Genomic DNA, 11,509 nt, shown 5'->3' with positions numbered 1-11,509 from the left:
TTATTATTATTATATTATATTTAAATTTATTTTAACTATTTTATATAAAAATTAAATAGTTTTAATAGATATAAATTTTAAACTAATTTTAATTATATTTAATTTTCTTTTGGTCTAATCAATTTTTTTCTTTTCTTACTATATTGGAAGCAGATTGATTAACTTCTTTATAATTGTTGGGCCTTCAAATACTTGTGGGCTTGTTTGAGGTTTTGGGCCCAAACCACCAATGGTTTATAATCAGTAGCTTTTGCTTTATTTTGGCGCCACATTGATAGATTCATACAGGTCATTTACATCTACCGTTTTGAGAATACAGACCATTCTCTCAAGTCAAATTTTCCCTTCCTACATACTTCTCAACTTATTTTTAGACCATTTTCCAAATTTTCTTCTGGTTTACTTTCATTTTCCCATTATCCAAATGGAGCCTGATGAATACAAATTCAATGAAAAAAGGAGTGAACTGGGATAAAAGTAGATGGGCCTAGTCCTGGAGATCACACCAACAATGAACCTGTTGCAAGCTTTCACACTCATTCATGGAGTTTAAACTAAAATGTTAACATAAATGTGATAACAAGAATTACCAGAAACGGGAAAATATTCATACAGATACAGAGGAGAAGGGTTGAGACACCAAAACCGGGTTTGCGGTAGCATAACTAATTCATCATGAGGCTCTCACAAACAGAAACACTAAAATGGAGAACACCCAAACTATTTGTCATGGTATAATCCCTTTAACTAACATCAATTACAGGCATCAACCACTTTATGAGATTCCACAGTTTGAGAGAAGTTTGAATGTGAGCTAAGTCTATTGCACAGATTCCAAACACAGAGAGCTTCTTCCCCATAAATAGTGGAGAAATACAAGGTGGGTCTGATACCAAAACTGGCAATGATTGGCCAGTAACCAAAAAACATCGAGCTGGACATGAAGGGTAATGATGCATAGGGAGACAGAAATGGGAATTGAAAAATATGTGTGCATCCTTTACTAGCTTCAACATCAAACGCATCCAAAGAACTGTTCCAATGATGGGGCGGTGAAGACGTTAGAGGCAGTTCGTTCAGGTCTGAATGGAGAAATGTGAAGCTGATATTTGATGAATCTCTGTAAGCAATAAAAGAAAACTCAGATGGGAGGCATTGTAACGGGAATTCGTATTAATACTAAGACATAATAAGCATTTGTGTAGAATCGAATCAGTAAAAGATGGTTAAATGTATTAAACAGACAACACACGTATATTATGCAGTAAGTTTTACATAAGAAGAACATGTATTCCAATCATCTGCTGCAGCTCGACTATATAATGTACAATGCATCATACGAGTAATACAATAAACAGACAGTACTTTTCACACATTTATAAATATTAATTTTAAACTTTCATCCTAAGGAAGGAATAAATTGTGGCCCTAGAAGTGCTTTTAGGATCAAAAGAAAGCATCCAGAGGCAGGCTTTCTTTTTCCTTCAATGCTACAGAAAACATTTTCTGTTTTCTGGTATTAGGACTCCAGAACCATTTTTCTCTGTTCATCGTCATAAAATTCCCTTTTTTTGTTAAGTAAAAGCAATAGTATTAAGAATTTGAACTTAGAATTTGGAAGCTGAAATTTAAGCATAAAAGATCTCAAAACACACTTCCAACATTATAATCTGTAGTCTTAGAAAAGTAATTGGGTTTGTTAAACATCTTTTTTTTTTCTTCTTTTGGCTTAAGTTCACAAGTGAAACATCAGAAAGTTTTGAAACATAATGAGATTTGACATTATTTTTTTCCCTTTTTTTGTCCATCGGTGAAATTTGACATATTTTTCAAGACTTTATGCAATAAAATGCCATATTTTGTAATCCAAATACAGAACTCTAGTGCTAATATAAAGTAACAAGTATCTGACAGTTTTTCAAGGAGATGAACATTACTTGTTATGCATCAAACTTTTTGTTTGCACAAATTCCTATTTATTTCGGTCAATTTTAAATTCTTTATGTTATATTTACGAAACAAGATTTGATAGCTACACTGTAGAATGATGACAAGTAATAGGAACATACAGCCAACTGAGAAACAACTTCAGGATTTGTGTCGATATGCCAATCTGGCTCAAGTTGCCGAACAAAGGATGACCGCCCAGTCTCTGTGCTACAAAAGAGAACCTGCAGGAGTTCATGTGAAATAAAAAACTAATAGCATAAATGTGAATGAAATTTCAGAATAGGGAAAAAAATCAAAATGGTACAAACTAATAGCTAAGCTGAATATTAATACACTTTCACAGAAGATTTTATATCTTTTTTTATATATAAGTAATGATGAGATATTATATTATAAACATGCTTCAAAGAACGAGCACAGCAAGGTACACAGGAAGCATACAAAGAGCAAGAAAACAACAAAAAAGCCAAGGACCAACCAAGGCAGGAAAACCAAAAAAACAGCACCCTCTCTTACCAACAGAAATACCAGGGCAATTTCCAATTTCCCTAAATCCAACTAAATCGACAGAAACTTCGGCCAGAGAATAGAAAGTGAAGTTCAATGAACATCATAAATCTTGACCCTTAAGAGGACCTGTGCAACCCTAAATGCTGGTTCAAACCCGATTGAGAAGGTAGAAATTGAAATGAAAATCCCTGTGCCAATGGAAAGGAGAACTACTACAAAAACTAGAAAACACGTAACAGTGCTTCCACCAATTATAAAAGTGGTATATGAGGATGAAATTCTGACTTCTCATTTCCAATTCACCTTCAGCTAAGTACCTCATTCATGCAACAGTTTATGTGCATATTTGTGCTAGATGTTTTGGCCAAACTAAAATAAGTATAGACCCTTGTTTAATGGCAACAGAAACACTTTCATGTCTCACTTGACTGCTAGGAAATCCTAAGGCACAAGGAAAACAGAAAAATCAACTCCAACTTGTGATTGGATTCCAAGTTTCATTTTGTTTTCCATGATTTGCTAGTTTTTCTAATTAGCAAATTTTTCTTTCCTTAGTACATCAAACTGAACTTGGAACCTTTCCTATCCGAACCCAACCCCTTGCCACCTGAGCCAGCGTCACGGGTCCAGTGACTTGATGTGCAGCATGTATTGGTAACTGTCTGTCTTCAATCCTATTCAGGGTTGGGCCAAACCACTCCTGCTTCAATTGCAGCTTTTGTAAAGTATTCTTTAATTTGTTAAGTTTTCTAGCCGTGGCCCACCCATGAGAGGGGTTCTGGAGAATGCTTGAGGGTGGTCAACTCGTTATTACCTTCCAAGAGTCAAAGCCTCCTAGTTTCCTAGGCCACTGCTTCAGCTGAGATCAAAGGGGTAAAAGAAGCCAAATTTGAAGTTTTTTTTTTTTTTTTTTTTTGATAAGCGAAGCCAAATTTGAAGTTAATTGTTTAAGATGCATCTTGCTCCTTCCTAGAAGATCCACCCTTCATGTGTATGAATATGTCCATGCTCTCTTATTTGTGAAGATTAACCCCTCTACTAATACAATTAATTTTTATAATTTCTTTTAAGTTAGGAAGCAGAATACCAAAGATAAGGCATTCTGATTTTTTTTTGATAGGTAAAAGCAAATATATTAAAAGCACAAGAAAAGGCACACTAGGTACACGCAGAGTATAAGGTAATAATAATAATAATAATAATAACAACAATAATAATAAAACTATTGTTATTATTTTGAAGATAAAGAAATAATGGCCTAGTAACAAATAATGACCTAGTAACAACTAAAAAATTTACTGTAGCATCTCCAACAACTTGAGGTGAGAAAATAGTCTTGTTTATACAATAAAAAATGGTGAAATTATATTTCAGAGTGTGCATTTCCATACCTTGTCTTTGACCAAGCCACCAGATGTGAAAACCCCAGCATCTTCTAAAGCCAGAAGCACCTTTCTCTGCATTCAATTGTTTATGATGAATGATGAGGGAAACCATTTCAATATAAATGTAATTAAAAACTATAAATCAGTAAGAAAACACTGTAATCAGACAGACTGCAAAAAGGATGTTACAAAAAGCAGCTAACCATTAACAGCAGCATCAGAAACCTTGTGACTCTACTATGCCAACACAAATAATAGGAAGACCAAGTTGTTTAAGTGAAAAAGCAAGTATCCACAAAGTCCAATAATCACCAAAAAGCCAATGTGAAGACAACTGCAGGAAGATAGGACTTGGTTCATGGGACTCAAAAAAATGTGGAAAAGAGGTTTTGCATTTCTAGAACCTAAATATCCATGAGCTGGAACATAGAAGCCCCATGGAGGAAATAATGCAAAGCTAGATTTCAGTACCTTCCAAGCATCTCATAAAAAAATAGAAGGGCCAATAGATCCATTACTTCAAGTTTTTGTCCAACTTTTAAAAATATATACTGCTATAAAATACATGCTAGCCACATCCCATATGGAGCAAATGCAAAGAAAAAAAGCACAACACTAGATATATGATGCATGCACAGAAAATGTCCAGATCTGTGCACAAACTGCTTGCTCCTCAGCAAACAACAAGAAATAACCCAACACATTAGGCAAAAACAATAACAGTAACTAGAAATCACAAAATAATAAAAGTATATGTGACAAGGTCTGCACGCACTTCACTTTCATCATCCAGAACTCTTTCCATGAGATAAAGATCACAAAACTTTGTTATCTCCAACAACACTTCCAGCACAGAGGATCTCACAGTTGCTTGTTTCTGCCAGAACAAAGTAAGGCACAATGTCAAACTTCTATAGAATGTTGGTTCATGCACAAAGGTCAGTGGAACAAAAATCTCACCGCCTGAAGCTCCTCTGGACTGCTTTCCTCAAGGATTACACCAAGCAACCGGCATGTTACCTAAACAAGCAAAGTCCCAGAATCATAAAATCCATGATACAAAATGGGTGACAAATCAAAAAATTTCTCCCAAGGAGAGTTTATATTTTCTTCTTGCCATTGTACAGAAACCAAGGAAAAAAAAATTCAATTCTTATGCAAGACAAATCAAACTTGCATAATTTCACCAAGTTCTTTTAGAAGGTATAGTACAACAGTATATGATGAACAGGCTATACAATTTTTTTAATTAAATTAATAGCTAAAGCTAGACTAAAGCAAAAATGAAAATAAAACATGGAAGTTATGAGCTATATTCTGTGGCAGTTATTTCTCATAACATGAACTGAAAAGTTGATCATGCATCAAGACTAAGGCTTCATCTGGGATAGCTTCTTGTTTTTGGCTTCAATTGGAAGCTCAAGTTAAAACTACAATTTTTAAAGGGCAATATTGGTATTGTAAAAGTTTTATTAAACATGAAAGAACTTCTTACATAAGCCAAAATAGAGCTTTTACAATATGAAACTTTTTTTAATTCCCATATTAAACACTATTTTAAGCCATAAACTCTTTGAACAAAAATAGCCAAACAAACATAGAAGCTTTTATTGAGTTCAAAAAAGAGCTTTCAACTTCTTAGAAATCAATCCAAACAGGGCCTAAGACGATCATTAGAGAAAATAACCAGCTGCTGAACTTGAGACTGATGATAAAGAAAAGGGTTGTGGTAGCATGGTAAAGACCAATCAAAGATTCACATACAAGCGGACGATCCAAGTTACTAGATTTATCACATTCCATTATAGATTATGATATAATGGTGGAACTGGAACTTACCTGATCTTGATTGTTGAAGTTTAATTGTTTAGTAAATGATATGACCACGATAATTAGTACTATTTTCAAGCAACAGATACTTGATGCTTAACCAACCAAAATCAAGGTAAATGCTACACTCAGGAGATCCACATGGAGAAAGCTTTCAGGTAATCTAAATCAAGTATCATGATAAAAAAGCGCATGCACATCAGATGAACAGAGGGCATGGACCAATTACCTTCCTTCCTTCACTCAATTTCTGCCTAACTATTTGCCCTAAAGTTGGCTGAAAAAGAAAAATAAATACCAAATTGTAAATAAACCAATTCTTTAAAAAGTAATATATGCAAATTTTGGACAAAGATTGATGCTGACCTTTACTGGCTGGAAGAACTCATCGATAACATTCTGTGCTCTTGAGTCCTCTGAAGATGAACACACTCCCGAAGGTGCCAAAGTTGTAGTTGACTGACTACTGACACCAGAACTACTAGGTGCAGGAGCTTGCCGCTTGGGTTGCCTTCTCTGAGGCCCACTCGGTGATCTCAACAATCTCCAGGTAAAAATCATTGCAACAGCAAACCCCGCCAGAGCCCCGACAGATCGTGAATCCTGATACCGATTAAATGAAATGAGAAAACCTAGACTCTAGGAAAGGCACCTCATGGTAAACAAAATTAAGAGTTCTTAGGATCAAAGATGGATAACATTTAAGAGATTGCAGATTGTTCTAACAATTTGAAGAGAGAGAGAGAGAAATTCCATATTTGGTGAAGGTAACACTGGCATTTCATGACTAAGCAATTTTGATAAGGGACAGTCAAGTATGGCAAATACCAATAGCTGCCCCATAGTTTGCATTAAAGATGCTACAAGGGCAATACATGGGTTGCCCTGAGGAAAAAAGTGATGGTCTTTCACATAAGTTCTTAACAGTTGAGAAATTTGATATAAAAAGAATTGGCCATAAACAATATATATAGCCAGCTCCAGGGCTTTGTTTGGTCGAGTTGAGCCAGTGGAACCAATGCGAACTCAAGTTTTAATTTCACTAAAGAGAATGAATTGAAATCCATTACGCCCATCATCTTTAAGCAGCATCCAGGGGCCAATCTTTTGTTTGTTTTCTATTTTCGGTTTATTTTCTTTCTCCCTTCCTTTCTTTCTTTCTTTCTTTCTTTCTTTTCCCATTTTTTTTCCTGCTATATTTGCTAACTGAGAAAATCAGAAAATACAGAGGGAAAACAAAATTAAGTTTAAGCACGTTAAAATTTTCAACGTATATTTCACAAGAAAACCATAAACTTAATTCAATGGAACGGAATATAACACAAACAAATTGGATTAACTTTTCCCTAATTGAGAATTAAAACGAAAGACAACACTAGGTTCCAGTTTCCCTTCTTGTTTTCTTCAGTTTCTAAGCTACCAAACAGAGCATTAGCGTTCCATACAGTACTTTACAATACTATCTGGACTTTACACCCCAAATCAATTCACAACCCAAGCTAGCCCCCAACTCAACAGAACACAAACAAAAAATCAAAGTCAGGTCACAAAAATGAATTTAAAAAAAAAAAAATTCACCTCCTGTTTGGTTCCCGAGAAAAACAAGCAAAACAAAAAATAAGCAAAATAAAACAAAATTCCATTGTTGGGTTCCCAAGAAAACGAAAAACCCACACCAACTCAGCCAAATAATTGCACAAAAACCCAGTATTAAACTGACACTTCTCCATTCCAAATAACAAATACCAGAGAGCTCCAATTTCATTTCCGTTTCTCAGCCACCAAACAGACCCAGATCCAGAAAAAACAGAGAAAAGGGTGAGAGAAAAACCAGGTTTCGGAGAGAGATCGAGAAGAGATTAGACATTTTGACGGTCAAATAAGCCCCGAACTTCTTGATCAGTCGAACCAGCTCTTCTTTTGATGACTCTGCTGCCATGGCTCAATCCCAACACAAAACGACCGTCGCTTTGATAATCCTCAAGCTCTTGGTTCTTCCATGGCTCAATTCTAGAGAGAAATCTTCAATCTTCGATATTAGAAAGAGAGGGGTCTTCGGTCCTCTGCAATTCCCTTTTTTCCCCTTTTTTTTTTTCTTTTCTCCGTCGCGGGGACGAGGGCGGATTGCGTGTGGGTGGATGTATGGAATCTGCAGTGTGGTCAGTTAAGATCAATAAGCAGCAGTGATTCCATTGGTATTGGCAGCGATCCAGTGCGCTTCGATGCATGGAGTCATGGACTACCCAATTAGATCAACGGTTCGTGGATTTTTTGAAATACTCAAAATTAATTACCGAAAAAATTTCACCGTTGAATTATAAACCTCAGAAAAAGCGTTTGATATTACGTTATGTTGAATTACCAAGAAAAAAATGTATTAAAAAAATTAAGAAAAAGGATTTTCTAATATTTGGTTTTACACGAAAAGAAAAATCATAATTATAAGAATAAAATTAATTAAATAAAATTTTATTAATAATTCTAATTTTATTTATATAAAAAATTTATGAATTTTAAAATGGTTGGATTTTAACAGTAAAAAAAATCAATATTTTATATAAAAAATATAGTCATTTTTATTACAATATTTTTCATTTTAATTAACAAATGAGATGTAATACAATTTATCTCATAAGTAAATCGAACATATTTCAATACAAGTTTTTTAAATTGCAATATTTTACTTTTTTTTCAATCTAATATAAAAGATAGAATACCCGTAGTTTAAGTAATATATTCATTTTAAACCCGAGGAAAACCGGAATAGGCTGAGGGATAAAGTGAATTAAACCTTAACATAATTTAATTATGAATTTTTATTTGTGATCAAAATCATTTAAAAAATTGTAATCTAATTTTTAGATTTTTTTTTTTTCAAAAAAGTGTGTTTTTTTTTTTTTTTTCCAAAATCCCTTGACCGGATCATATCTTAAACCCAAAATACAGATGAATCTGAAAGCCAGTTCAATTGAATTTTACAATTGTACAAAATATATGAATCCCACTGATAACTTTCCATTCTCTTTCTACTGTAGATTCTGTCAAAACACAAGGAGTTAATCCGCTCTGTTGCATTACATCCTCATGGAATCAAGAAGAAGAAAAAGAAGAAGAAGGCAATGAAAATGGATCTAAGTCAGTCCACCATTTGAGGTGGTGAAGAAGAAGTTTGGGTATCGTCCACCGATATTTCAGTCACTTCGTCTACCGAATTGGGAACCATGGTTCTCTCCATCCTCTGTCCTGCGCCATTCCACAGCATCTCCTTCTCCAGGTACAAGCAGTAGCTCTCGAACACTCGAGAGCTGACCACCACTCCAAAATCCAACATGAAGAGCAGCTCTAATTCCAGTCTGTTCAGTTCAGCATTGCTCACTCCCCCTACCCGGGCATAGAATGCATTGTTGTAGTGCCTGCAGTGACACAGAATCCAACAAGGTAAAGACCTTGAATTTCAATGAATTCTCCAAATGATCAGAACCCAGAACACAAACAATCTATGGAACAAAACCCACTTTTAGAATTGATGGTAAAAGAGAGGAAAATGCCACAATTTCACAACCCCTCTGATCTCAATGAACTACCCCAAACCCAAACCCTCATTTTGAGCCCATGCCCATCTTCAAAGCTTAAAAATCAGTGAAAAAAGAGTGCAGATATTTTCAATCAAACGCAATTGAAAAAGGAAAAATGTTTGGTTTGCCAGAGGGGTTCTAGGTTATGACAGATAAGCACAAATTTTCAGTTTGCCATATTGGAATTCATCTTTGTTTCTTCATTAACCCCAGTTCACAAAAGGGAAAGGAGAGAGCTTACACATCATCAAGCATCTTGGAGGCAACCATTACGCTGGTGACCAGCAACCTATGAACATTGAGAGATATGACGAGAGAGTCGGGGTGTTTGTGCACCAGCCTATCGATATACACATACCCAACCACAAAACAAGAGGGACTGCAGTTGGTGTACTTGTATATCCTCTCCAAATACTTGGGTATGCTGATGCTTGGGGCTCTCACCCCATGAAAAACGTTCAAGCTCTTCCCCATGAGCCCGATGGACTCACCCACCAGCCCCTCATTTCGAGCCACAAGCCTTTCCATAGCAAAAGCCAGTACAGCTAGGACTCTTGGGGTGGTGGACTCTACTCCGGTCATCTCCGGCCGGATCCGGTGGTCGTTCACATCGTCTGCGACCAACATTTAGGCCATTGGTGGATGAGGCGATGTGGTGGTATTGGGTGGTGAAGTGTGGAGGGGTGAGCGCAAAGTTATCTGGTTCTGACGTCTGAGGTGGCAATGCGAAGTGGGTGCTTGACACGTGTACATTTCTATCTCCTTGGAAAGGAATGTATCGAAGGGTTAGTGGTACCTGTTGGCATTGTGGCGGAAAGCTGCAAAAGGTCATGCTTGGGATGGAATGTTCGGTGCTTTTTGAAGATCTTACGAGTCATTTTGAGTGGGGTTTAGGTCAATTTGAGCCGTTGGATTGGAGTTGGGTGGGGCATGGCAATTTCTAAGTGCTCCATTACACTAGTATCAACCTTGTAACTGACACCTATTTGATGAAATTTTGGAGAAATTTTAGAGATATGATTAAAAGATGGGAAAATTGTGTTTACACTTTGTTATATGGGAAATATATGGTTTTGTCATGTCACCTGGAAGTTGTGCATTTATACTTTGTTTACACCCATATAATTGAAATATGAGATTTGCTTGGTAATAAGAAAAATATTATATGTTTCATGCATTATATACTGTTTATATTTGTATTTTCGAAACTACCCTCTATGTTTCCCTGTCACCAACCATCACCCGTGTCCATGTCACCCGGAAGTTATGCATTTAATAAATATAAAAATCTAAAACTTAAAGTTATCAAATTTGCAACCCACACCCAACCCGATAAACTTTGAAATTTGGGGAAACTCTTTGTCACTTCCTTTCATTTTGCCCTAACCCAATCTGGATTTTCATGGCTCGTTTGATCTGCATTTTCATAACTCTTTGTCTCTTCCTCTCATTTCGTCTCATTTTGACCTAACCCTAGTGTCTCTCTTCACGAGTTGACCACCCAAACCTGATAGTCATCTTCCAAAAACCTTCAACGAAGCCAAAGTTGAGCCATATTGAAGGGTTAGTGGTACCTGTTGGCATTGTGGCGAAAAGCTACAAAAGGTCATGCTTGGGATGAAATGTTCGGTACTTTTTGAAGATCTGGCAGTCATTTTGAGTGGGGTTTAGGTCAATTTGAGCCGTTGGATTGGAGTTGGGTGGGGCATGGCAATTTCTAAGTGCTCCATTACACTAGCATCAACATTGTAACTAACACCCCTTTGATGAAATTTTGGAGAAATTTTAGAAATATGATTAAAAGAAGGGAGAGTTGTGTTTTCACTATGTTAGATGGGAAATATATGGTTTTGGAAACCCATATAACTTAAATATGATATTTGTCTGGTAATGAGAAAAATATTATGTGTTTCATGCACTATATACTGTTTATATTTGCATTTTCGAAATTACCCTTTATGTATCCCTGTCAGCAACCATCACTCGTGTCCATGTCACCCGGAAGTTGTGCGTTTAATAAACACGAAAATCTAAAACTTAAAGTTATCAAATTTGCAACCCACACCTAACCTGATAAACTTTGAAATTTAGGGAAATTCTTTGTCACTTCCTCTCATTTCGTCTCATTTTGGCCTAATCCTAGTGTCTCTCTTCACGAGTTGACCACCTAAACCCGATAGCCATCTTCCGAAAACCTTCAACGAAGCCAAAGTTGAGCCATATCTTTATATTTCTTCATCAAAGGTGGAATATTTTTAA

The 11,509-nt window shown here is 35.9% G+C and overlaps 2 protein-coding genes across 2 annotated transcripts; both read right to left on the bottom strand.

The window, feature by feature from the left end:
• Positions 1–543: 543 nt before the first annotated feature.
• Positions 544–7,786, bottom strand: LOC117926750 (peroxisome biogenesis protein 22). Its single transcript, XM_034846033.1, has 8 exons — positions 7,507–7,786; positions 6,042–6,278; positions 5,905–5,952; positions 4,806–4,865; positions 4,621–4,722; positions 3,852–3,917; positions 2,070–2,171; positions 544–1,120 (listed from the first exon to the last, which is right to left on the bottom strand). The coding sequence occupies exons 1-8, from the start codon at positions 7,612–7,614 to the stop codon at positions 1,016–1,018; spliced, it is 828 nt and encodes a 275-aa protein (XP_034701924.1). The 5' UTR covers positions 7,615–7,786; the 3' UTR covers positions 544–1,015.
• Positions 7,787–8,616: 830 nt separating this feature from the next.
• Positions 8,617–9,945, bottom strand: LOC117926399 (cyclin-U1-1). Its single transcript, XM_034845487.1, has 2 exons — positions 9,492–9,945; positions 8,617–9,088 (listed from the first exon to the last, which is right to left on the bottom strand). Exons 1-2 carry the CDS (start codon positions 9,875–9,877, stop codon positions 8,812–8,814), a joined length of 663 nt encoding a protein of 220 aa, XP_034701378.1. The 5' UTR covers positions 9,878–9,945; the 3' UTR covers positions 8,617–8,811.
• Positions 9,946–11,509: the final 1,564 nt, after the last annotated feature.

Source organism: Vitis riparia, chromosome 12 (assembly GCF_004353265.1).
Source record: "Vitis riparia cultivar Riparia Gloire de Montpellier isolate 1030 chromosome 12, EGFV_Vit.rip_1.0, whole genome shotgun sequence".
NCBI lineage: Eukaryota > Viridiplantae > Streptophyta > Magnoliopsida > Vitales > Vitaceae > Vitis > Vitis riparia.
Note: the sequence above shows the minus strand (reverse complement) of the source record. Positions and strands in the feature narration are given on the sequence as shown.

Bases quoted from the DNA above. Each gene is read 5' to 3' on its own strand.
- LOC117926750 (XM_034846033.1), bottom strand. From the start codon at position 7,614: ATGGCAGCAGAGTCATCAAAAGAAGAGCTGGTTCGACTGATCAAGAAG. The intron at 5,953-6,041 runs GTCAGCATCAAT...TTTCTTTTTCAG, and splicing joins AGTTCTTCCAGCCAGTAAAG to CCAACTTTAGGGCAAATAGT. The intron at 1,121-2,069 runs GTATGTTCCTAT...TATTGCTTACAG, and splicing joins AAGTTGTTTCTCAGTTGGCT to AGATTCATCAAATATCAGCT.
- LOC117926399 (XM_034845487.1), bottom strand. From the start codon at position 9,877: ATGTTGGTCGCAGACGATGTGAACGACCACCGGATCCGGCCGGAGATG. The intron at 9,089-9,491 runs GTAAGCTCTCTC...GTGTCACTGCAG, and splicing joins TCCAAGATGCTTGATGATGT to GCACTACAACAATGCATTCT.